Genomic DNA, 25,936 nt, shown 5'->3' with positions numbered 1-25,936 from the left:
GCTAGGCGTCAGAATCTGTGTCAAAAACAGGTTGTTTTTTTTTTAATTTAAATTTCTTGATTTTTTTTAAATGTGTTTTCCCTTTGCACGGCTGTTATTCCTACGTACCACAGTGTAGCACGCGTGCTGCAGTTAGCCATCCCTGGTCTACCCTATGATATAAATTATGCTTCCCAATTTGATGAACCTGTTGGGGTGAGCCTTTATGGCAGTATCGAAATGCTGTGATTAGGATCTGAGGAGCCTTCACAATGCTCCAGGGTATGTTGACCCCAACTACAGTTAATCGTCAGAATTTCAAAAAGAAAAAATGAAGAAAGAAAATAGTAATAGAAAAATGCACAAAAGATTGGGGTGGGAGGATAAATTTCATCTTTATTTAAACATTACTTAGAAAAAATAATTTAAAAGAGATCGATTGTATTTTTAAATTAATGATGAAAACTTAAAATGAACTGAAGCTGTAAGTAATCGGAATCTTTCAACTGTCTTTGTACGGCCATTGTCCTTGCGCCTGATTTAAGCCTTGTCAACATTTTGTCCTTTATACGCTCTGATTAAATAAAATACAACGTACATAAAAGAAAAATCTTTTATTATAAATTATTTCATACAGGATTAAAAACTTTCCAATTACAACAAATCCTTCTGTTCTCATCAAAGACAACATAACTTAAAGTTTCTAACATGTGCTTTTAAAATTACAAACTCTATGGTCTATAGTGTGGTGTTCGGCCAATCAACAATTCATATTACTTTCACACTATATTTTGTTGATTTTGTAGCCATCCCGAAAATAACAATAGGACAATAACTTTCTGCTGAAGCAACGATTTGATGTGGTTGTTTTTGTAAAATGTAGAAAAGTATATCGCAGACATTTTATGGAACAGTTTACAAATAATTCACATTTTATAAGTGTGGGATAAATGAGGCAGTGAGAAGGAAAGGATGGAAAATGTCAAAATTACAATTTTGGAGATAACCAGTACAAATAAGAGAAGAAATTCTCATCTGCTTTGGGGCAAGGGATGGTACTAGTAACTAAATTTTGCTATTATACAGCAAAATTTAGAAAAAAAAAATATTGAAAGCCTACCTAGGATAGGAATTTCAAATGCGTTTTTCTCAACACTTAAAAATGTCCACTTACATCCCATTGCTTCTCACTGCCACAAATGATACTTTGAAAGTACTATATAAGTTTATGCTATTGAAATATAACTTGGCTTTTATGGTCATCCACAATCTCATTTTAACTTCAGGCGGAAAAATGCAAAATGTTCAAAAGTTACATACATTGAAGAGGAACACAAAGCTAGTTTTCTTAGCTTACTGAAATAAATTTAGAGTTTATATGTATACTTATTTCAAAGGTTCAGAAATTGTTTCCAATGCTTAAATTGATGCATTTAAATACGGCATGCTTGAGATATGCTGCATCAAACAAGTTCACAAACTCATTAAAGTAAAAAAAATCTTAAAAAGTGGAAAAAGTTTATTTTTTAAAAAAAAAGAGACAATGAAATTTGAATTTTAAGAATCGTTCAATTAACTAAAATAGTTTCTTAATTTAGAAGTATATCCTATTTAAGAAAAAAACGAAGTATTAAGTACATTAATTGGGGCATTCAATGGCAGTAAAAAATAGTTTGATACATGCTGCATCATAGTTAATCACAAAGCTCATTTCAACTTAAAGAAATCGCTACAATATACTGTAGGGAATGTTAAAATCGAATTAAACAAAGTAAAAAATACAGTTTTGACTTTATAAACCTTACGAGTGAGCTAAAATAAGTCCTAAATTTAAAGATATATGTTTTTCAAGTATTTACAGAATGTTTCTCTTTAAAAAAAAAATGTACCTAGTTTTCAAACAATATAAATATGTTCCAAAAATAAATCCAAAGCTATTTACATAAGATATACAAATAAAAACTCATGTATTTCTTTTAAAAATTAACGTATATGCAAATGCATACAAGTCACTAACAGCTTCACCTTGTCTTCAAATAGCGAGATATTGACCAGAAGATACTCGACAAAAAGGGTTGTTTTAATGATACTAAGCATATTATTCAAAGAAAACAAATGATTATCTTCAGTTTCAAAGCTCTTCCGATACAAAACCTTACTATTCTGTAAAAAAAAAAAAAAAAAATACATAAATCAAACATTGTCGACGACAAATTTTTGGTTACTTGTATATTTATTCGGCTTTTAAAGTGAGTTCAGTCCACTCTCAGTTCGGATAGCACCAGAGCAAGACACTCGCAATTCCAAACCTTGCGATTCTGAGCACAAAGTCCATTGGATCTGCTCCTGCCCTAAGTCTTAATGATGGAATCACATTGTCAAAAGAATGCTTGCTTTAGACATTATCGATTGTTCTGCGACTTCAGGAGAATGTAAAAGACTAAAAGCGCCGCGACCAATCTCGTTAAAACTGAAGAATATCTGTGTGAAGATGCTGCCGATGTTGTGGCGAATTCGCAATCCGGGGACTTGTGCTTGAAGTTGGCGCAGTGGGTTTGCACTAAGGGTCCTCCAGCCTTCGTGACTATCAGCTCTCCCAAATCTGCGGCCTCCGTGCTGCACTTGGACAGCACCGCTTCACGAGTGCATTCCTTGTAGCCATCAAAAAGGCTGAAAATCACAAAGAAAAAAAAAATGTTTCAATTTAAATAAAAACCCTATCCTGCCGCGCTAAGCACAAAAGTCGTATCTGCATTTTTTGTCAAAATTGATTTATTGTCACGAGGTGGTTTTTTCTCACATATTTTAACCAAATCCAATGTTTTATGGTCATTTGTCGACAGGAGACATTTTCAAAAAAAAAAAAAAAAAAATCTGAAAAAGTTTCATCTGAATCAAATACATGGAGGCACACCAACTTTAAGCGGGAATTTCTCATTTGAAATTCAGCTGCAGGTACCATTTTTGTGCTTAGCACGGTAGTATTATATTTCTCATACTTGGGATAGGGTTTGTTTCCCTAAATAGTGATAACAACTTTGTGAGAAATTGACAAATTAATCGTGGTAATTCATTTTTTTCTTAAGGGGGGAAACCAGTTTAGACGGGTCAAAAAATCCACCTATTTTACGTCATAAAATGTTAGTAAAACTATTCAAGAATACGTAGACAAAATGTCAGTGAAAAATTCCGATTAGTTTCGATGCTATGAACACTTCAAGTGACTGTGGAATTTCGAAAATGTTCACAGCATTTTTTCTTTTTTTTTTCAAACGCGTTTTTCTTGAGACAACTTTTTTCAACTGGTGGGCATTCTAGCTCAAGGATTTACTGACTAATAGTTCTGAAAATTTGTGCGAATAGTCTTTGTTCCATTTTACTTTATATGAACCTAACTCCTTGATGATATTATTAATAAAAATATTTTTTTAATGCAAGAAGTATGAAAAGAATGGTAGAAAAACGTAACATTAATCAAACAGCTCAAAAACGTGCATACTTTCAACTTTTTAGATCAAAATTAGGTTGATATTCTAGGTAAATATGTTGTTTACGAAAAAGAAAACTTTTAATGGTTACAGACAAAAACTGGTCTCGGTAATGCCCACCAGCAACAAGCTCTGATGGCGACCGCTCATGGACAGCAGCTTCTAACTCCACTAATTCAGGTGGAGATGGCTTCAAAAATTACAAGGTCTCCTTCAAAAGATGAATAAAATATCCTTCAAGTTTACTGAAATTCTGATTATTCCTTTCCTGTTAAAAAAATTTCACAAAAAACACTAACATTTCTGCTTCCAAAACTGGTTTTCCCCTTAAAATAAAATATGACATTTGTTCAATTAAAGTGTTAAGTATGTAGTGAAGTTAGGTGTAGTTTTAAATAACTATTCACTACGTTTTATTTCTTTTAATTTACTTCCCGCAAACTTCAATATTTTTCATCATGTCCCAGAACGTTTTAAAGGCATGATGCTTAGAACTATGTTTTTTTACGCAAATTACAAATCTTTTATTTCAGAATGCACGGTAATTTTCATTTGTGACGTTGTGTTTTTATGTGGTAAGATCAAAAACTCGATACAGCTTAAGAAAGAACTATTAAAAATGCTGGAAGTTTAAAAAAGAAAGGGAAACGAAAGAAATTTGCAATGTTAACTTTACAAACCACAAGAAATGTTATCTAATTAATAAAATTAAACTGCATTTGTTGCGTATTTTTTAAGCTGTGTTATGAAATAAGATAATGTTTTTACTATTATAATAAAATTAGTTGTGACGAATTATTTAAGCAAAACAGCATTCACTTGTGGATTTTTTTTGCGACAAAGAAAAGAGTGAGTTAATTACGTTCCAAGAAATTACATTTAAATGGTTTCGACATCAAATTTTCGCAGAAGCAGTCCGAATTTTCTTTTTAGTTTCAAAACTCAAACGTGACATGAATTCTATCTCTTGGCTCACTCACAAGCTTCTTAAAAGATTCTTTGTGCTTTTCAAATTAGTATGATTCTTTCATGAGTATTAGCTTTTTTTTACCAAATACCTTTGTATAATTATTTGGTGATTCTGAATGAGTAAGTGCGTAAATATTTAGTTTTGTAATATTTCCCCAATTTTTGAAATTATATGACACTTAAATTTGCAATAAACATACTACTATGTTTTCAGTCACTGACAGCAACTATTTTTTAAAATTGCAATTTGCTTTAAATTCAGCAAGTTTTAAATAACATTTTGCCCATTAGAAACAAAAGTATCAATTTTCATAGTGCATAAAATTATGAAACAAATAAAAAAAAATGACTGAAACAATGCGTTGACTTTTAAGATAGTAAAAGAAACGTCTACCTACCTGTTATTTCTATGGTGTTATGTTAATATGAGGGTAACCCACAAAAACTAAAAAATGAGGTTTTTACACTGTTGGTAGATAGACTGACATATTATTCGGTGTAAAAAAGATTTAAGCCTAATTATGTAATACTATGCCATCTAATATACAAAATACTCATCGACTCCTGAGAAACTGGGCATTGATTTTAAATTTTAAACTCAATTTACTCAAAAGTACTGCTTGGTTGGGTTGACCCATTTTTGCATAACACCGTCCCATTTTGGTTCTAGTTTAGGATAATTTTTAATCAACAGCAGTTTTTCTTCTAAAGAAATAAAAAATTTACAAGTAAAAGTTATAGTCTAGCAAAATTAGCTAAAAAAAGGGCCGTACTTGTAAAAAGGTAAAAACGAAGGTTTTTCTTCACAAAAAGCTTTTTTACGTCTTCCTCAACAGCATCTCAAAAGTCCCCGACTTTTTGTTGTAAGCTTCCCCCCTTTTTCGGGGGGTTGAGGGGGGATTTCAATTTTGCTATCTGAAAGTGAGGTATCATTTCCAACGTATGTTTTCTCGCCGAGTAGAATAAGATAAGAATTAAAATAATTCTTAAAATACGTATTTTAACAGTTTAAATGATTTTGTACATGAAATGCCAAAATACTTCACTGTTCAGATATTTTTCCAGCATCATTAAACGCAGAGCAATTTAAGTGGCATTTAAGAAAAGAAAGTCACTGAACTGTCTACTTACCCACCCAAGTCAAATTTATAGGTTTTCTTCCCTTAGTATTATGTGTCAAAAGAGGGGAGGGGGTGGAGGAGGGCCGAGAGAAGCCCAAATAAAAGTTGATGATGAAGAGCTGAAGAATGAAACAACTGCGTTACGGAGGATTGAATTATGTGCATGTGTAATGTTTCAGTGAGAGTGTAAAAGAAATGGATCTCGATTGCATGACCGTGAGGAGTAGGGGATGTTACCAGCCTGTACCCCAGTCGGTATCATCAACTCTATTCTACGTCCCTTTTTTTTCTTCAGTCAGTTGCTTTGTTTTCTCGCATTTAAACATTTCTTTTTCGTCGGAAATGGATGTTTCATGTGTAATTTGTGAAACACCTTTGGTAAATTCAAAAACGATGATTGTTAAACATGGGTTAGACAGTATTAGCAGCCAGTAAAGCGAGAAATGATGGAAAAATTTCATTATTTGAGCACAGAGCTTCGATTATACTTCACGAGAACTGTAGGATAAGAACAACATTCGCAACATAAGTATTGCTGCATCTGAAAGAACAAGAAGTTCCGTCTAGAACTAAACGAACCTACTTTCCCAAATACCCATACTACTTTCTAGTACCTGATCAATATTTTCAAAAATAGCTAAAATTGAAAATTGCTTCAAACATAATTTTTTAATATTTTAAGCTGATTTCTAGGAATAAAATATGTCTCACTCATCTAAAAAATTAGATGCGAAAAAAATAAATAAACAAATAAACGAACAAATAAAATAGCAGCACGTTTTAAACAAAGCAGATAATACACGTTTTTCCATTTAAAAAAGAAGTTCGTCAACCGCTTTCAAAACGAAAAAATAATAATTAAAATTAATAAGCTCATTGAAATATTTGCATCATATCAAAAAAAAGTTTCTTTTTCCCCTGTCGCCAAAAATAGTTTTTTAAATGGATTAATGCACTTACCAAAATAAATAAAAACAATAAAATGTCAACTTAAAGAAAAAATTTTCATCATCAAAAAAAAAAAAAAAAACTCGTCTGCGCATATCTTTATGTAGAAACATAAATGACTTCGAGTTTATCCACCGAAAACTGAATACATAATTAAAACTTTAGAGTGAAAATAAAAACAAGTCACATTAACAATAATTATTTCACAGTTAAAACTATGGCTGAGGATTCAGAATCGGAGTCAATATCATTTTGAGATAAAGGAGTCGGAGTCGAATATCCAAGAATCGGAGTCAGTCATTTTTCCTCCGTGTTTAAATTTTTGCCAAAGCTACGAAGTCAGAGTCGAAGTCGGGGAGTCGGAGTCCGACTAATTGTCGGGAATAGGACTCGGAGTCAGGTCCCCTAAATTCATGGAGTCGGAGTTTGGAGTTTGTCGTCAAGAGCTTTTTCCAACGAAATTTGTTTGAAGTAAATCCGTCTTCTAGTACGGCAGGGGTGCCCATCACCGCCAAGTTCAATGGCGCAAATTAACCCCCAAAAATGTTTTCGCTAGTTTTTAAAGTGTGTAATTTCCAGTCAAATTCACGGGGGGAGGGGGAGGTAGCGCTAACAAATACCATTTGAACTGAAATGTTGTTGGATTGTTGACCCGCCTTGCTTTGCCTAATTTTAAAACGAGGACCTTGAGTGAACAAGTTTTGGGTACCCCTGAATTTTGCTACACCTTTTTTTTTTTTCAAACGTATGAATAATTACAGGGACAACTTTTTGGCTTGGGATGGAGTCATTACTAGATGTATATAAAAAGAACTGTTAAACGGAAATTTATTGTCAATTGTTTCTCCCCGGAAAAATTTCGAAATTCTAATTTTAAAACCACAGTTTTACACGATCTCTGATGATGTTAGGAGAATAAAAGGTTTGGTGGCCCCTTCCCGGTGATTTTTCAATATTGAAACTTTAAAAGCTTAATTATAAATAGTCTACCGTTGTGTTAAGAAGGGCTTTCTTTCGTTTTCAAAATTGTAGTTCTAAAAACGCAGTTTTAGACTATCTGTGGTAATGTTAAGAAAAGAAGAGATCCTAGGGCTCGCCCCTGGTAAATTTTCAAAATTAAAGTCTTAAAAACGCTATCTATGGTTGGGGGACAAGCAGTTTTCTGAAATTGAAGTTCTAAAATCGCAATTGTAGCCACCTTTTGTGACGTTAAGAAATAGGGTTTTCGGAAACACTCCCGGAATTTTCTTGATATTAAAGCTCTAAAAACCAAATTTAAGACTACTTTTTAATAATGTTGACAAGAGTGGAGAGGAGGGAGAGGAGCGCTCCGCTTAAATTTTCGAACTTGTAGCTTTAGAAACGCAGTTTTTATATATCTTGATAATGTTAGTGGAAGGTGAATTTCGGTGCCATTCCCCCGGCAATTTTTTGAAATTGATACTCCAAAAACGCAATTCTAGGCTTGTCTTTGATTGTGTTAAGGAAAGAGGGGGGGGAATCAGGGGCTCTCTCCTATAAATTTTTCAAAATTGCATTACTAGAAACGCAGTTTTAGATGACTCTTGATGATAAAGAGGGTGTCATTCTGGCGTTACAGTGGGGGCGCTCTCATAGAAGTTTTCCAAAATTGAAGTCGCATAACCAAAAAAAAAAAGATGGATCACACATACCATGACATATTTTTCGGAAATCCTCAAAAATAAATTCAGCTATTCTGCACACATCGAAAATCAGAACTCGAGAATTTTAACAAATCAAATATCCTTCTGTACCTATCAGATTTGGAAGAAAGTAAATATGATTTACGAAAAATAATTTTAACACCTTCAGAACAGACTGTTCTACTTCCATTAGCGAAAACAAACATCACTGAAAGTTTTAATAAAAAACATCTAATGATAAATTGAAACAATCAGTTTAAAAATGGTAGAGAAGATGGGAGTAAAGTGAAATGAGAGAGAGAAAAATTCTTCATAAGCTTAAGCTAGTTAATGAAGAAAATATATTAATTGTCGATTGGAGGAACTTCAAAACTAGTTCTTAACGATTGTCAAGGTGCAAATGAATCAATGAAAGACTAGAGCATACTGGTCAGGATTATTACAAACAATAAAATATTTTTAACCTCCCTCTCTCTCATCACTGTCACACGTATTCATCATGCAGAATTGTGCTACTTCCAGAAAATTTATAAGATGTTGAAAAGAAATCAAATCTTCTGATCCAGCTTTGAAACGGACACCAACCGAGGCCTTCGCACCAATTCCATGTCGTCTGTGATGCTCTTTTCATTGAAAAAGAGACACGGTCATTAAATTTTGGAAAGAGTACAAGCGCTGTCGCTATTTCAAAAACCTGGGGGGGGGGGTACGCTTTTGGCGGCCCCTTAATTTTTTCAAACGATTGTTCGAATGTGCAGAGAGAGAGAAAAGATTTGACTTCTGGTTTACCATGGATAGTCATATTACTAGACCTTAGTACTAGCAATATAAATAATCTTAAGGATAATATTCAATCAGAATTAGGGGGTGTCAGAGGGCTACTTTCTTGCATTATTTAGCAATTTGAAGACATAAAAACGCAGTTTTAAACTATATTTTAAGTTTGGGAGGAAGGGGAGAGGAGTTCCAGGATAGCCTCTCCCGATAATTTTTCCAAATTTAAGTTCCCAACACAATCGTACGTTGTATTTAATTATGTCCAGAAGAGGGGGTGCAGGGGCTCTCCCTCGGAAATTTTCAAGACTTTTATTTGAAAAACAGTTTTAGACGATCTATGGTGATGTTAAGGGAGGAAGAGACTCGGGGTCGTCGTTCTATAATTTTTCGAATTGCAAACTTGAAGCATGCATATCCAATTGTGAATTATTTCTGATTGTGACACGTAAAGGGGGGTCCGGGGGCTCTCCCCCCGTGAAAAATTTGAAAATTGTAGATCGAAAAATGCAGTTTTACCACGATCTATGGTGATAGTAAGGGGATAAAAAATGCGCCCCCATCGAATTTTTTTTTAAATTTAAAATCTTAAAAGCGCGATTGTAGACTTTTTTTGTTAAAATTTAGTGCACTGCCAGTTTCTTGAAATCAAAGCTCCGAAAACGTAATTTAAGCAAACCTTCGATGAAAGGGGGGGGGGGGAGTTTTGAAGGGACTCGCGACCAGAAATGTTTCGTAATTGAAGCACTAAAAGCGAAATTTAAGACATTTTGCGATGATGTTGGCGAGAGAGAGAGAGAGGCATTCTCTCGAAAAAAATTTCGATCCGTAGAAACCGCAGCTTTAGAAGATTTTTGTTAATGTTAATGGGTGGAGAGATTCGGAGTCTTCCCCTGGAAAATTTGCAAAATTGAAATTCAATTAAAACAATCGTAGACGATTTATTAATACTGTTAGAGGGGTAGAAGATTTTGGAGATCTCTCCCCCGAAAATTTTTCTAAATTGAAGCCTTAACAATGAAATTTTTGAGGATCTTCGGTAATATTTGGAGGACGACAGTTTCGGTACAACTCAGGGAGTTTTTTTTTTAATTAAAGTCCAAAAGACGAAATTTATTCGACCTTGAATGAGGATGAACGATTAATTGAGAGGGCGTTTCTCGGAGATTACGTTGGGAGCACTCTCATGGTTTTTCGATATTTCAGTCCTAAATACTCAGGTGTAGGCCATCTTTAATGACGTTAGGCTAAAAGATGGGGTTTGAGAACATTTTTCCGGGTTTTTTTCAAAACCTGAATTTTAAAAACTCACTTCCAGGTCAGCTTTGGGAACGTAAAAAAAGGGTTTGGAGTTCCCCACTCATCCTTTCAGTTTGGCTACGTCCCTCCTATCTTCATTGTCAACTTTAATTACTGATAAACATATTGTGGTAATATTTTCTTTAAATTTTCCTTTGCCAAACACGATTATTTGCTTGGATTTTCCATAATTTACTTACGATTTTTACATTCAAAAATTTAGAACTTTTGGTGTGAGTATTCATTACAATACTTTGAATCTCTCTTTGCATTTAACTGTTTTTTTTTTCCTCTCTATTTCAAATTTATTTCGGCGATCCATACATTTTTCTCCACTTAGCAATGATTTTCAGGACAATATTTTTCATCTAAAAAAAAAAAAAAAAAACATATGGGAATGTTTCGGCGAACCCTATCCTATGGGCTGTTCTAATGAAGCTGTTCTAGTTATGTTTTTTTTTCCAACTGAAGAACCATGAAGCATAGTTTTGTATAATCAGGGCCGCCGAGAGACAAGGCGTGCACCATGTTAGTTTTGTCGCCTTTCCTCCCTCCCATTATGCTAATTTTACTCTATGCACAATACTTTAATTTCAGCCGAGCCCATAGTTTCCGATTAGGCAGATATTCCCATTCTGCAGCCTAGTGAAGAGTGTACTGTACTGAATACTTCTTTTTGGTCAATAAAAATATTTGAAGCGACATTTCCGCGACTCTTAATAAAAGAGAATCATGGATGTTCCCAAATTGTATTTTAAGATTACATTTTCTATTCAAATTTTACAGAAAAAATGCTTTGTGTTACTATTGTTTCAATTGTTCATTTATAATTGCTATTTTAATTTTTTAAAACAACGAAGAGTTTCCCTTTCTCTTCGTTCGTTTTCATCGCTAAAATGAAATTGGCGGTCCCACTTCTGAAAACTGTAGCACTCCCCCCCCCCCCCTCTTGGCGACGGCCCTGAAGAGTACGTGAAAAAAGTATATTTAATGCATCTATTTCTTGTTGAATAAGTTTAAATATTTTTCATTTCCAAAATTCAAAAATTTCATGTTCTAAAGAAAAAAAAAATTCTGGAAAAAAAATCCCCCCCCCAAAAATTTTGATGGCGCAACTTGCGCCATAATCCCCCCTTGTAGGCACCCTTGTAGTACGGAATCTACATTAACTTTCATTTCCCCCGTAGGCGCTAATGTTCAGGGATTCGAACTGTTCAAAGTTGAGCAGAAAATTGTTCAAATCAAAAAGATATTTCATATACAAGTTTTTCATCAAAAGTTTTTTCCTACAAAGTTTGTTAGAAGCAAATTCACCTCACAGTTTGGAATTGCCTTGAATTTCCCCGAGAGCGCTAATGTTAAGTTTTTTTAACTGTTCAAAATTAAACAAAAAATAGTTAAAATCAAAAAGTGAAATATAGGAATGAGATGTCCTCGCCAAGATCTTTCGAACAAAAAAATATGTGTTCGAATCGGACTATTCACTCAAAAGTTATTGGGGGGGGAGGACAGACAGACAGACGGACCGACAGACATTCCCCCCCCCCCTCTCAATATCCTACTTTCCAATTTTTAATTTTTCGATGTTTATTTATTTTTTTATTTTTGACTTTTTTTTTTTTGTAATATTTTCAAGATGCATTAAGCCTTATTTCATGCTTTTTTCTTCTTTCTCTGACTTTTACTGGGAAAGTAGGCTAAAAAAGGGATGTGTTGGAGGCTTCTTCGTCAGTTTCTCCTATAAAAACAAAAAAAAAATCAGAACAGTTTTATTTTTAAAAACGTTGTTTCTTGTGTGGTGACATAGCTGTACTGGAAAAAGAGAAGAAGAGCCAAACATTTAGAAAGCAAATAAAATTAGTTGCTTCGCTTGAATTTAAAGATACAGTTGTGAACATTATCTAAACAAGGAATGATGAATGGGCCAAAACTGTAAAGAAACGCATTATTAATGCAATTGATTTGATTGCAGCAGGTGCAGCATTAGGTCGCCCTATCGACAAAGGTATAAATGATGCAGTGGAAAAAATTTATATCATACATTAAAAATATTGATGACTGTCAATTCACCATTTCTGAGCTGAGTGAGGTAATCGATTAATTAAATCTAGCTAAGCCTCATCCAAAAACAAAGAAGCCTAAACCAGCTGAACAGTATGGTGACAAGCTTGTGATTACCAACAAAGAGACAGGGCCAACAATCATTCTGTTTTAGAGATACAACTTATGTACCAAATCATGTAACGAAGGTAGAGAATCTGATCCAGAAAAGGAACGATTAAGAGTCGTAAAAAAAGCAGCGGAGATTATTCGTCAAAATGAACGCCAAGGCTGTATGTGACGTGGCTACTTATCCTCTCAGTACTGAATCATTTTCTGATGTCGCTCTTCCAAAGTCTTTGATCTTTTTAATTGATGAAACAAACCATCCTGAAAAATAGGAAAGGCACAATCAAGTCTTTAAAAAAAGAAGTGCACTGCTATCTGCCGTTCCATCATGTCTGCAGTTCGTCCTCAGTCATTCATCTCGCCTTTACTCCTAAGAGTATTCGTTCACTTGCATAGATATTTTGCTTCCAGACGTCTAATAGACATTTTATCACACTTGGGGTTCTGTGCCTCCTATAAAGAAGCATTATTATATCAAGTATCCAATGTACTTTATCACGAGTCGACCATTTCTCCTCCGGACGAAGGTAGTTTTATTCAATGCGTTGGGGACAATGCAGATCATAATGTAGAAACAATCGATGGATTGAATACATTTTATTCAATGGAAATCATCAAAGTTTTCTGTTCCTATGAAAAAATCGGGAACTCTCAAATAAATTTACCAATGCTAAAAGTGATGCCAAGGATTTCGGAGCTAGCAAAAAATACAGATACCAATCAAAGTTTATGAAACTCATGGTGTCCATGGGTTCAAAGAAATTACTGTGGAAAACTTTGATTGTTACCTGAAAACTATCTCCAGTTTACGAAATTCAGATGTTTTGTGGATTTACGCCAAACATAAGGAACTACAGCGAATTCCTGGGTGGAATGGATTTATGGAGTTGTTAACCCAACATGAACAATTTTATAAATCACGCGTTATGTTTCTACCATTCATAAATCATCCCGCAAGTGACTATTATACCAACATATAATGACACAGCCATGGGCAGAATGTATGAAATTCTCATAATCAAAATCTCTCTGAAGATCGTATACCTGGGACAGAACTAAACGACGACACGGGTCTGCAAGATATTGAACATTCTTTCTATGATTAGCAACAAACGTAAAGGTGCATAGTTACATTTTCTAATTAAAAATCCATTCGCTGCGCAATTCATTTTGAATTTAAGATGTTTTTTTCAAAGTCATAGTGATTTTTTCGTAATGTACAATTTTAATACTTTTCTTATTTCAATAATAGTTTACATTTGCAATGATACATGTTGTTCATAATATATTTCAAAATTTGATCGTTTTAAACAATATAATGTTTGAACTATGTACTAGGTTGTAGTTTTATTCGATGTAGCATAAGAAAATCCATTTTAAACGATTTTGTGCCACTTTCTTATATACTTAACTTCAAATCCTCCCCCCCCCCTGAAGAAAAGAGGGACGACTGCAACAAAAAACTAGTATTTTTTAAGCTATCATTTAAAAAGACAGAACAAACCTTTGAGTGAAAAAAAAAATCTAAGCTATTGATTTTTTTAAAGAAAAATTCGACAATAACAATTAAATAAGTTTTTTCCTAATCTGTTTTTAAATAAATGTCTTTTTTTTTCAAAAAAAACTTTAAATATCTTTAAATATTAGTAATATTGATTTGGTTATGGTTTTATTCGACTCAGCGTAAAAAAATACACTACAAATGATACCTCACTTTCCTAGATAGCTAAGTTGAAATTCCCAACCCTCGCCCCCCCCCCCCCAAAAAAAAGGGGGGAAGCTTACAGCAAAAGTCGGGGACTTTTGAGATGTCGTTGAGGAAGACGTAACAAAGCTTTTTGTGAAGAAAACCCTTGGGTTTTAATTTTTTCCAAGTAAAATGCTAATTTTACTGGGCTATTAGAAGATTTATCAGATTTAATTTTTACGAGCAAAACAAAAAATACCAAGCTAAAGAAGCTGAATAATCAATAAACTAAACTGGTTAGTCTCCAAGGGCTTTCGACATTCCAAATTACACTTCGCTTTTTTTCTTGTTTTTTTCCTCCGGCGGGAATTGCAATGCAGCGACGAGGGGGGAAAAAGCACCACACTCATACACACAAGACCTAAATCCGATTTCAAAGAAAAGTCCTTTTTATTTCTTCTTTGATGATATACAAAAGTTGTCGCTTCATTAGCACAGCCGTAGATTTAAAAAATATTTTGCAAAAGCTCCTGCTGAGATTGTCTTTGATCCCAAATACCCTTTAATCTTTGCGCAAAGTGAAAAAAAAAAAGAAAAAAAAAACTGTGTATTGTTCTGAAAGAAATATCTCTGAAAACACACAATTGATAGGAAGTGCGATTTTGTGGTCTTTTTGTTCGGTGCAAAAACTTTTTTTAAAACGTAATACGTATTTAAGCCATTTTCAGCCTTTAAGTCACTTAACAGCATTTTTTTAGGTAATTATTTGAATTTATATTTAACCTATAGCAATCAATCTGTTCACGCATCCATAGTCCGATGACATTAATAAATATTTTTTAAAAACAGATAAAATATAATTATAATCAAAGGAGTCCATAAGATTATTTTTTTTATATAAAATTGTTTGAGTTTAAATGTAAAGAAATATTTCCTTACGAGGGGGCGGCACAATCTTGTTTTTCCAGAAAAAATGCGAAACATGGCTATTATTTATATCGAGGGTGCTGAATCCCACAATTTTTCCCAGCTTTCTCGTTTTCGAAATTTACGCCGTTGAAATTTAGCATATAATAGTATATTTCAATCGCGGAAGTCATGGTAGTTAGCTAATCAACGCTTTTTAGACTTTCCTGTAGTAACTGGTCATTCTCCTAAATAGCGTATTCGTTTTCAACTCATATATTAAATTTTGTGCCTATGTATGAAGCAGTCCGAATTTAGATTTTATGTTTAAAACTTGCATGAACATTTTCCGGATCATGTCCAATATACGAGATTTACAATACTGAAAACATGTGTACTATTTTACAAAGGTGTTTTTTGTGATAATTCCATAAGTTCATGAATACTTTATCAAACTTCATAAGTAAGACCTCATTTTAAATATTTTTTTAACCCCTTTTGGCGAAAAAGTAAAGACACAATCCACTTTCTGATGGAGATTTTTTTTTTTCGAAGATACCGATTTATTGTATTTCTCATCACGCATTGCTTCAACAGAGACTCATTGGGTAGGTTAGATGGCGCGTCGTGCTTAAAATGCGAAGTTCGTGAGTTTGAATCCCCATAGCCCGAAAAATATCGGTTTGATGACTTATTTTCTTCAGCAGAATTCTGATCCAAATTTTCATCAATATGTAATCAAAAAGTCAGTGCAGGCTTCTGAGCTACAATTCTGCTGTTGTTGAAATCAGGACACAAGACATCAGTATTATTATTACATATTTTAATTGTGGCAGTGAGAAGCAAAGGGCTGTAAGTGGACTTTTTAAAGTTTTAAGTAAAACGCAATTGAAGTTCAGATACTAGGTAGGATTTCATTATTTTTTTTCTAAATTATGCTGTATAGCAGAACCTACCAGGGTTACTAGTACTATCCCTTGTGTCAACGTAGAGGAGAGATTCTCTTATTATTTGTACAGGTTATCTCAAAATTTTTGGTTTTGGCACTTACGTTCCTTTGCTTCTCACTGCCTCATTTCATAAAGATGTTTTCTTGTGAAAACACCATAATTCCCTCAATATTTTATGCAATACAAATTTAAATTTTGGTTGTTTTGCCAAAAAAAAAAAAAGAAAAACCCCGATTTATTCTGCTTTTTTACGCATTGCTTATATTCATAACATTACAAAATGAAGACATGTCGGCTCAGTTGGCGAGAGCGTCGTGATAAAAATGCGAAGATCGTGACCCCGAACTTTTCTGCCCAAAAGACCAAAAAATACTGTTTTAATTGATTCTTCAGCAGGATTTCGATACAAATATTTCTTTGAATATAAAATATAAACTCATTGCAAGATTCTAAGCTTTAGTTCTATTGCTGTTAAAATCAGGAAACAAATCAATTATTTTAACATGGCAAAAAGTAGTGTAAGATTTAAAAATTATTTTAACAAAAAGTAGGAATCGATTTTTTTTCTTCTGTTGCTTGAAAATTAAAACATTTTAATGATTTTCTCGCCACTATCATAAAAAAATAACAAAAACAGGTCTCACTTTTGCCGTTATTTAATAAAAAAACATTAAATAACGGATTTTTGATTCTATTGTCGAGGGCGAATGCTTCGAACGGGTCCATATGCTATATTTATATCGTTTGCATGCCAAATCAGAGAAGCTGTGAAAAATCCACCTATCGGATTAAGCGCCTTCTAGAGATCGATGTTTGTTTTTTTTTTTTTTTTTTGGAAAAACAAGTTTAAAAAAACCGTCTCTTCGTCAGCATACAAACTGTTTCATATTGGTTAAAAAACCTGCTTCCATGGTGTTTGCGTTCAATGCAGATTTTTAATAATTGATAAAGTTGCAATGGTTTGAGTATTTCGAAATGTTTAGTCTGATTTTGAAAAATCATACGTAACACATTCGTTTACGTTGATAACAATATTTACGTTATCTGTTAATAATTATATATATCTATATGGATAACTTTGGTACTACTCGATATTTTAAATGAAAATTCAAAAAAAAAGGAAATATTTTGCAGTATTTACTTACCTAATTCATTCATCTTTTTCATCATTTGTTTATTTATATATTTTTGTGTACATTTTTTGTGTTTCCAGCTAGTGGTTTGCGTATCTATGGGGGTTTACAAGAAGTATTAAGAGGGTTCGCGAAAATAATATTGCAATAGCGGAATTTAAACCTGCTCGTTTGAGATGAAGTCTTACGTTCAAGTCGATTTCTTTTATTTTTCATTTATTCATTCGTCCTTGCACATTCGATACTCTTGGGAAGAAAATGTTGGTAAACTTGCTGACATATTTCCCACATTTAAAGAATTATGTCTGTCATTACAAGGCAAGGAATTTTGCTTTTTCATTGAGTGTGATAGAGTTGAAACCGTGGCAAAAAAGTTCACTCTTGAGTACAATGTGTTCAGTTGAAAATATATAAATGCGTTGGTTTTTCCAAAGTTTTTTTCGAAAAATTCTATTAAACTTGATGGAACATCATATAGAGCATATGTGAACATTTGTAAAATCTTTAGTTCATTTTAAATGCTAATTTCTTTACCATTTGAGTGATACAGAGAGGTATCGCGCATTGCTTGTGGTGTGGCGAAAAGGCGTAGGAGTGCAAACGCGTTGCAATTTTTTGCTATACTTTTCATATTACTAGGATAGACTTTAATTTACGAGCTTTATTGTCGAAAAAGAGAAATAAATGTTAGGAACACAAAAAACCACATTTAACGGGAAAAAAACATTTCCTAAGTAAAGTTTGCGACAGCACGAGGAGCTCAGTTACTAATCAACGGTATTAAATCATTCAACTTCATTTGCGCTGTATGCAGGGAAGGAATTCATGGAATTTGAGCAGAAATATTTTCTTTCAATACGTGAGCTTAAAAATATTTTTTGTTGGTAAAAATTACCTTTTAAGTAATAATTATAGTTTCGTATAAGTATTTCTACTAGTTTTCAAAAAATAAAAAAAACTAATTAATAAAGGGGCATTTTATTCCACACTTATAGCATACGGACAAGAAAATTTCTTCCGCTTTTAAAGATCAAAATACGCAAAGTATATCATTATCAAGTAACTAGACTCGTAGTCCTTTACAAGAAGCCATGAACTTATAGACTTTATAATTTCACTGACAGAAAAAAAAAATTAGTTAATCTGATACAATTCCTTAAAAGGTATTTTAAAGATCATTCTTAAATTGACATCCGATTCAGTGTTGCAGACAAAAGTACTATTGTGTCAGAAAAATACGTTTCAAACTTTATTACCCTTTTCGACAACTTGTCAATGTGAAAACGAATTTTTGAAATACACAAAGATAAGTATAGAAGCAAATTCATTGCTGAATGTAATGTAAGACTGAAACTGTTATATATTTGAGCCAAACTTTGAGCTTCTTTGCTTTAGAACTATCTCATTTTAAGAGTATTTTTAAAGTTGACTGAAGTTAACAAAGAATAGTGACAGAGTGAATTATTTGCAGAATTTGTTTGGCATTCATTTTCTAGCTATCATTTTAGTTCACAGCAATGTTTTACTCTTATATTTTACAATTATCTTTTCGTTCTTGTTATTAACTATAGAGCAACATCCAACAAAACATTCTCCCAAATTTTTATTGTATGTGTTCGTTTCCTTTTTGCTAGTTACCTCTCACTTACTATATAATGGGTGCGCAAACTTCTTTAGAATTTTGGAAGGGGTTCGCAGAGGAAAAAAGGTTGGGAACCGCTGCTCTAAAGTGTTGAACATATTTTACGTAATGAACATATTAAATTACAGCACGTAAGTGCCGAATTGTTATAAAGTGTATAGTTTTTTTTTTTTTATAATGCATATATGTGTCTGCGCGTACGAGCGCGAGAGATAGAGAAAAAGTGTTTTCCCTATAATTTTGAAACCGGTTTTTGAAGTTTTTATTTTCAAAATTTAAGCTTAAAAAAGTCACGGATTACAAGATAGACTATAGCTAACTTATAAGGAAATTGATATTCTTATCTTTTCTGCAGAAGATAATTGGAAAGATACATCGATAGCATAAACAAAGAATATGCAGGTGTGCTGAGACTTTACGAGAAAAGCAAACGCATTGGTATGCTACATTATTAGATCCATACCAATCGCTATGTTAAAATTCATTTACATAAGTTGACACATCCTAATAACTAAGTTAAGAATATCTTAGAAAAAGGTGTCGGCTTCAGCTTCTAGTTCAATTCCAGAGTGGTGCTATGAGTGATTGTACGGAAAATATCATAATAACAGTGAATTGTCAACACACAATTGTAGAACTGACAGCACTTTACAGATGAATAGAAAGTAGTTCACATATGACACTTTTTGCTATGACATGAATTATTTGATTCTAAAAAATAATAAAACTTTACGTAGATAGCAACTTACACAGAATAACAACTCTTTCTTTTAGAAATGCATCACACAAAATTAATTTATTTATTTATTAATTTTTTGTTTGAAAAATAGGTAACTTTTTTGTCGTTTTTTCCCCCGCAAAATAAATTTGAAAAGAAAAAAAATTAAAGATTTTTTTTCTTGTATTTACAACCCCCCCCCCCCGAATTCTTAGTAATTTTATACCAAATTTCAAAGCTAGCTGTAGATGATATAGCAGAAGTTCGCAACCTGGGGGCAATCGCCCACTTAAGTGTGGTTTTACTCCTCGGAAGGGCGATGAAGTCGTGGTGGCCGGTTGGGGGACGATGAGGATTAAAACGAAAAGGATAATAAAAAAACTAGTAAATAATGAATTCCAAAAAGTTTACGAACATTGTTATTGGGAGTTCAGGTAAAGAATCAAACAACTGTCACTGCTTTCAGGTCTTCCAAATCCCAGTTTAGAAAAATGAATTAGTATAAAATAAACTAATTCTTGCAAAGTACGCCAATGATCTTAGTTAAAAATTTTCTTTCTAAGTAACAACTGTGTTTGTTTTTCGGGGGGGGGGGGTACAAAAGGCAAAATTTCTTCTTTTTTTTTCACGTAACGAGTAACTGAATAAAACTGTATTGTTGCATTTGATTTTAAGTAAAAATTAGACTTTCCTATGATCAGTAATATCGATGCTCATAACCGTCAGCTTATAATTTCGGAGGGGGGAGGATAAATGTCAGTCAACCTCTAAAGGTGGGGTCGTATCGGGTTTATCGTAAAACCGATAAAAATAAAGTAATAATTTAAAATTTAACCCTGTTAATTAAGATCTCCGTACTGTATATTATTTCAGAAAATAAAATTATTGCCGCGAAAATTTTTCCTTGAAATAATAATCTCTTAGAAAAATCTTTCAGCTAAAAAAAAACGAAAATATAATTATAGATTAAAATAACTAATTTTTTCAAGCCTTACTTGCTCAAAGAAATGTCTAATTTTATCGATAAAATGAAGAAAGTAAATAATGTCTGAAATATCGATTGTTTACTGTTTGTGCAAATCCATTTTTGAAATTAATTAATTCTATTGATAAAAATTTTTAAGTCCTTACAATTACTCATTAATTTCTGAAAGAGGGGATTTAAATGTACTTACATTTGGTATTAAAATTTCCGGTTTTGGAAGCATTACTGAACCGTGCGTTTTCTGTTGTCGGAACTAAGTGAAAATATATTTATTTCGGTATTGGCAGTAAATTAAAAAAAAAAACATTTCCATTTAGAAAAAGTTAATAGAATGCCCCAGATGGAAAAGAGATTTAAAAAAAAACTTGTTATTGTGTTTTTTTTACTTAGAAAGATTTTTTTTTGTTTAAAGAAAGAGCTGTACTATAGTATTAATTCATAAAAACATTACTTAAGTCCTAAATTATTGGACGAACTATAACTTTTTAAATATTTTTCGACATTTTTGAGTCAGTTAAAATCACTGAAGTGTTATCATTGACAATAATTTAACTTAGAAATAGTTAATGAATTTATTAACTAGTACATTAATACAGATAATTGTACTGTCGCGACACCTGTAAAATGATTGTTCTGTTAAATTTCACTCACCAGCAGGATTTCCGTAGTCTTTCTTTGACTGAGAGATCTGACTTTTTTGTAGATTCTTGTTGGTGTAAATAATCGTCTGCGCATTTTCTGTAATCTGCACTGAGGTTCCTATAGCAACCAGCGTGAACCAAGTATTCTGAAACGTAAAATATTGAAAGAACATAAAATGTAAATTCAGCACACAGAAAACTAAAATAACATTTTTACTAAAAAAAAACTACTGAAGATAACACACTTTATGAAAAAAAAACAAGAGATTATGATGAAATATAATTTGTCCTTCTGAAGACTAAACAGTGTTTCCTAATTTTACCTTGAGTTTTCAAAAGTGTGATCTAATTCCATTGTTGCCCTTTAGAAATAGAATTTAGAGGGGAAAATGATTTAGGATTTACAATATTACGATACAACTATTAATAGTTCGTTACTACCAATGATGAATTTCATTTTCTTATTGCGCATTACAAGCATAAAAGATAACCTGTAGTTTTTTTAATATTCTCATTGGAAATAAAGCTTTCTAAAGCTTAGTAAAAGTTATTTTCCTCTTGTAGATGTACAGATTATCATGAATGAGTGTTTGCAACATAAATATTTGAGTCGTGTTTGTTCAGTAATAAATGATCAATATTAGTATCTCTAAGGAGTTTTTGCCGACGTTGGAATATGTTTATGGACTATTCCACGGAAAAGAAGATATTTTTTACTGCATGTGACAGGTCTATGTTTCGTTTCAAAACGTGTAATAAACATTTTTTCGCCTAAAAAATCACGCATAAATACGTGAATTTTTAGTAAAAAGTTTACTGCACATTTCAAATACAACTATTGAAAAAAATTGTAAAGCTGTCACGTGCAAACTAAATGTCTAATTTTCTGTGGATTAGCCCTACATTTATCTCCCGTTGAAGCTATTACTAAAACAATAGCAGGAAGGCAAAGTATATCTCTAATTACAACAGTAAATTCAAGGATATTTTTCTAAAACTAAGAAGTCAAAACTCATGTACAAATGTGTACTCTGCATGTTACACAGAAACTTCGGGTAAAAAGTAACAATTATATAAAACGAATACCGAAACGAAAAAATCCTAAAGAAATGACACAAGTAACTTGCACAAGTTCAGAAAATTTTTAACTTTCGGCACTAAGTAATTTTTAATTACATGACTAGGGAGCTCCGTCACCTGCTCGCTAGTACTCACCAACCTCTGAAGATTGCTTTACAATCTTATTTGATTCGAAAGATTTAAATCGTCAATTATAAAAAACACAAATATAAAAACACATTATGAGTTCCGTTTGGAACAAAAAGCACCCCTTCCCCGGGTTTCAAAAAAACTTTTACCAACTCGCAGAGGGCTAAGAGACTCCTGATCATTGCAAAACAGCAGTTTTGTATGTTTGAAAAGTCGCTTTCATATTCGCAGTCTCTAGTAATAAGTTTCGCTCTTTAGCTCGGGGCTTGAATTAAGTTGAGCCTACGATTTTCCTACAAAATCGAAACCCTTAAAATTTGTGAATAAGAATGAAGAAACGAACGAATCTAAAGACGTAACTATGGCAACGCCAAATAAAACATCAATAATTTGAATGGAAATGAGGTTTTTCGAACTTGATTAAAATGGCTTGTAACTTATTTTTTCTTTGGAGATAGAAACTTAGTTTTTCGACCATAGGTCGAGTAAGATCTGGAGCAAATAAAGCCACTCCTTTCAGTGGAGTCAAAAAGAAAACTGTGGGTCAATTCCTTCAATTTTTACCGAGAGATTTAATGAAGAAAGTAGTACCTAAATTTCAGCTAAACCTAAAAACATTTGAGCTATAAACGCAAATAACTCCCGCCGTAATTAAGTTTGAGCGTTGAACCAAAACGCGTAGAACGCGGAAAATTGCACCCTTTCCAACGATATGTAATATTAATATGTGTAAGTAATTTTCATCCTTCAATAGGCAATTTACGCGAAATTTGAGCTGAAAAAGTTAACTACAAAAAAAAAAAACTAATTCGAAATTAACAAAACAAAACCCCAGGTGCAAACTACCCGGGCTCGAAGTAATTTTGTACAAACATTCAAGGCTGTAGGTGCTATCGGGTCTCCTGGACACAGGCCCACCACAGACTTCCTTTCAGAATTGCTTTGACCTTACTTTTTTTTAATATAAAGAGAAAATTTCAGTAATAGTTTAGCTCACTTTTTCCCACACATGGAAATCGTTGGAATCATCCATTAATTATAGCTTTCTCAGTGCGGGTAGTGAGCAAAAATAAAACGAATAAAATACACCTAACGGGGGGAGGGGCAGTTTCTACGTTGAAAAGGAGGTGCCTTATGACCACGATTTATATGCATGAGAGAATTTCTGATTTTGTTCATCAATGTTCATTTTATCATTCCCCATGTCTTAATTTTTTTTTTTTTGTTCATTTAATTTGCTTTAAGTTTCGTTAACGTTCACAAACTGGTAAAAATAAATATCTTAGAATGAGAAAAAAACGGCTTGCTTTCAACAGCAAAGTTCTTTTGCATCAGCATTGTATTCATTCATTTATTTCTATTTTTATGATCTGGAAACAACCGATTTTTTACGTTTACGCTTTACTTTGTGTTTATTGACAGTCTAGTACCACTCATAGTAATTGATGTCAACATTCCCACTTTTCACTCTGAAAGAAAGAGCGAATGATTAAGTAGGTGACTTCACTAAAAGCTGTTAAATTAATGGATGCTCTTCAGGCACTCTTATTTATGTAATGAAAGGCTTGAGTTAGTTACTATTTCTTTTCTTTCTGGGGATTGAAAAATCTGAACATGCAACTCGCTTTATCAATAAAACGTAAGTAAACGTGAATATATATTTCTTTTTCTGAACCAAAAACATTTGACTTCTGAAAACATGGAGTGAATGTTTCTTTTCTGCTCTGATAATAAACGAAAATTACTTAGATTTGTGTTTACTTAATAATTCAATACGAAAATTTCTCAGTTATTTCAATAGTTACTGAACCATAAAGATTCAACTAAAATTTTGTAAAATAGTTTATATTTTTTGTTAATAGTTTTTTATTTACTAGCTAATGAACCCTCTAAAAGTCTGCTTATTGCTATGTTGTAGTGTTACGGGTTGATGAAAAAGTAAAACATTTTTTACTACGTTGTAAAGAAACGAGCTGATGTGTACCTCACATGGCTTCCTTTTATTCCAATTTAATGTCATTTTCCCATTATTGGTAATTTTAATGTGATTCAATAGTTTACTCTCTAAATATCACCAACAGTGGTCAAATTGAAACCAGATTATAAAAAAAAGAAGAAGAAATATGCCAAATTTGTCGCCAAGTTGCCGACAAAACTTGGCGACCAAAAGACTGGCGATATATCGCCAAGTGTCCGCCAAAGTGTAACACCACTTGAGTTTACATCGAAATTAACAATAATTTCCCCCAAAAAGGGGCAAAAGACCCCCTTAGAAACACCCGAATGCAACTAAAAGGGAAGGTGCACAACTAGATCCCACTAGGAGTCTACGTACCAAATTTCAATATTCTAGAACATACCGTTCTTGAGTTATGCGACATACATACGCACATACGTACATACAGATGTCACGAGAAAACTCGTTGTAACTAACTCGCGAATCGTCAAAAAGGATATTTCGCTTGTCTATACGTTCTTAGGACTGATCCACGTGTGGTGGAGTCGAAAAAAAAACTCAACATTCATTCGGGGGTGAGCAAAATGGAAATTAAGGTCGATTTTTGAGTGGAAATTCTTTCGCGAATACAATACTTCCTTTTTTTGTAAAAGGAAGTAAAAAGTTAAAAATAATAGTGGAGTGTGTCGGTTAAAGTGAAATGAGGAAGTATCTACTCTGCTTTTAGCGCCATCTATCAGATAATATTTTAACTATGTAGCAATACATATGTTCTATTTCAATCAAGAAAAGTTGCCTCTGAAGATTAAATCATGTGAAAATACTAGCAATTTTAAGATATTGATACTCATAGAAATACAGGGTTAGCATAAAAGAATATCCCGATTTTAAAAGTTTATACTTCTTAAACTGCAAATAGTACACTTAGCACTATAAATGATACATGAAAATTAAGATGAACGTTCCAAGTTTTTTTTTTTTTTCACTCACTGATGTTCGATGTGTGCACCTTTCGTAATGCGACACACACCTATAACATACATTTTGGAGTGCATCACTGTCAATTTCTCCTAAAACACATATGCGATCTTTCAGTTCTTGCAACGTTGTCGGCAATGGTGGTGTACAGTGATGCTCCCATAGGGGATCCATGTACACCGTATACTCTCAAACATTTTTTAGACATTTAGCGTATACAGTAAAACCTGACTATAACGATATTGTTGGGACCCAAAAAAAAGCATTGTTATAGACAGGTTATCGTTATAGACAGTTTGATTATTAATGCTGACATATTGATGGCGGGACCGCGGAAAATATCGTTATAGACAGGTTTATTGTTATAGACAGTATTGTTATACACAGGTTTCACTGTACCCTCAAGCTACAAAAAATTTCATATTATGACATATTACGTACATGATCTCACATATTGTGCGTAATGGATTACTGGGAGTATGCCCTCAGAAAAATGGATGGGAGTTAGGGTTAAATTTCAACTATCGAAATTCCATCAAGCAGGCAATTGCTCATTCAAATGTAGAAGCAATATTCACCCGTCAAACCTTGACGGGCGATTTTCTAAAACTCTCCTGTAATTTAATTTACGTGGCTTAAAAGATTTCCATTGAACAGTTTTCAGGAATTTCTTGTTATAAACATTTTCTCATTTAATACACGGGTGCTATCTAATGTTA

At 33.0% G+C, this 25,936-nt stretch overlaps 1 protein-coding gene across 1 annotated transcript in view; it reads right to left on the bottom strand.

Annotated features, from left to right (window-relative positions):
* Window positions 1-578: 578 nt before the first annotated feature.
* Window positions 579-25,936, bottom strand: part of LOC129222133 (uncharacterized) — a 150,399-nt gene continuing 125,041 nt past the window's right edge. Inside the window, exons 4-5 of the mRNA XM_054856584.1 lie at window positions 21,084-21,219; window positions 579-2,649 (exon numbers count right to left, since the gene is read on the bottom strand). Of these exons, the coding sequence (XP_054712559.1) occupies window positions 2,382-2,649; window positions 21,084-21,219 (404 nt within the window). The 3' untranslated portion in view covers window positions 579-2,381. The remainder of the gene's footprint in view (window positions 2,650-21,083; window positions 21,220-25,936) is intronic.

This window comes from Uloborus diversus, chromosome 5, assembly GCF_026930045.1.
Source record: "Uloborus diversus isolate 005 chromosome 5, Udiv.v.3.1, whole genome shotgun sequence".
Taxonomy (NCBI): Eukaryota; Metazoa; Arthropoda; class Arachnida; order Araneae; family Uloboridae; genus Uloborus; species Uloborus diversus.
The sequence above is the reverse complement of the archived record's forward strand: the minus strand, read 5'-3'. Positions and strand labels throughout refer to the sequence as shown.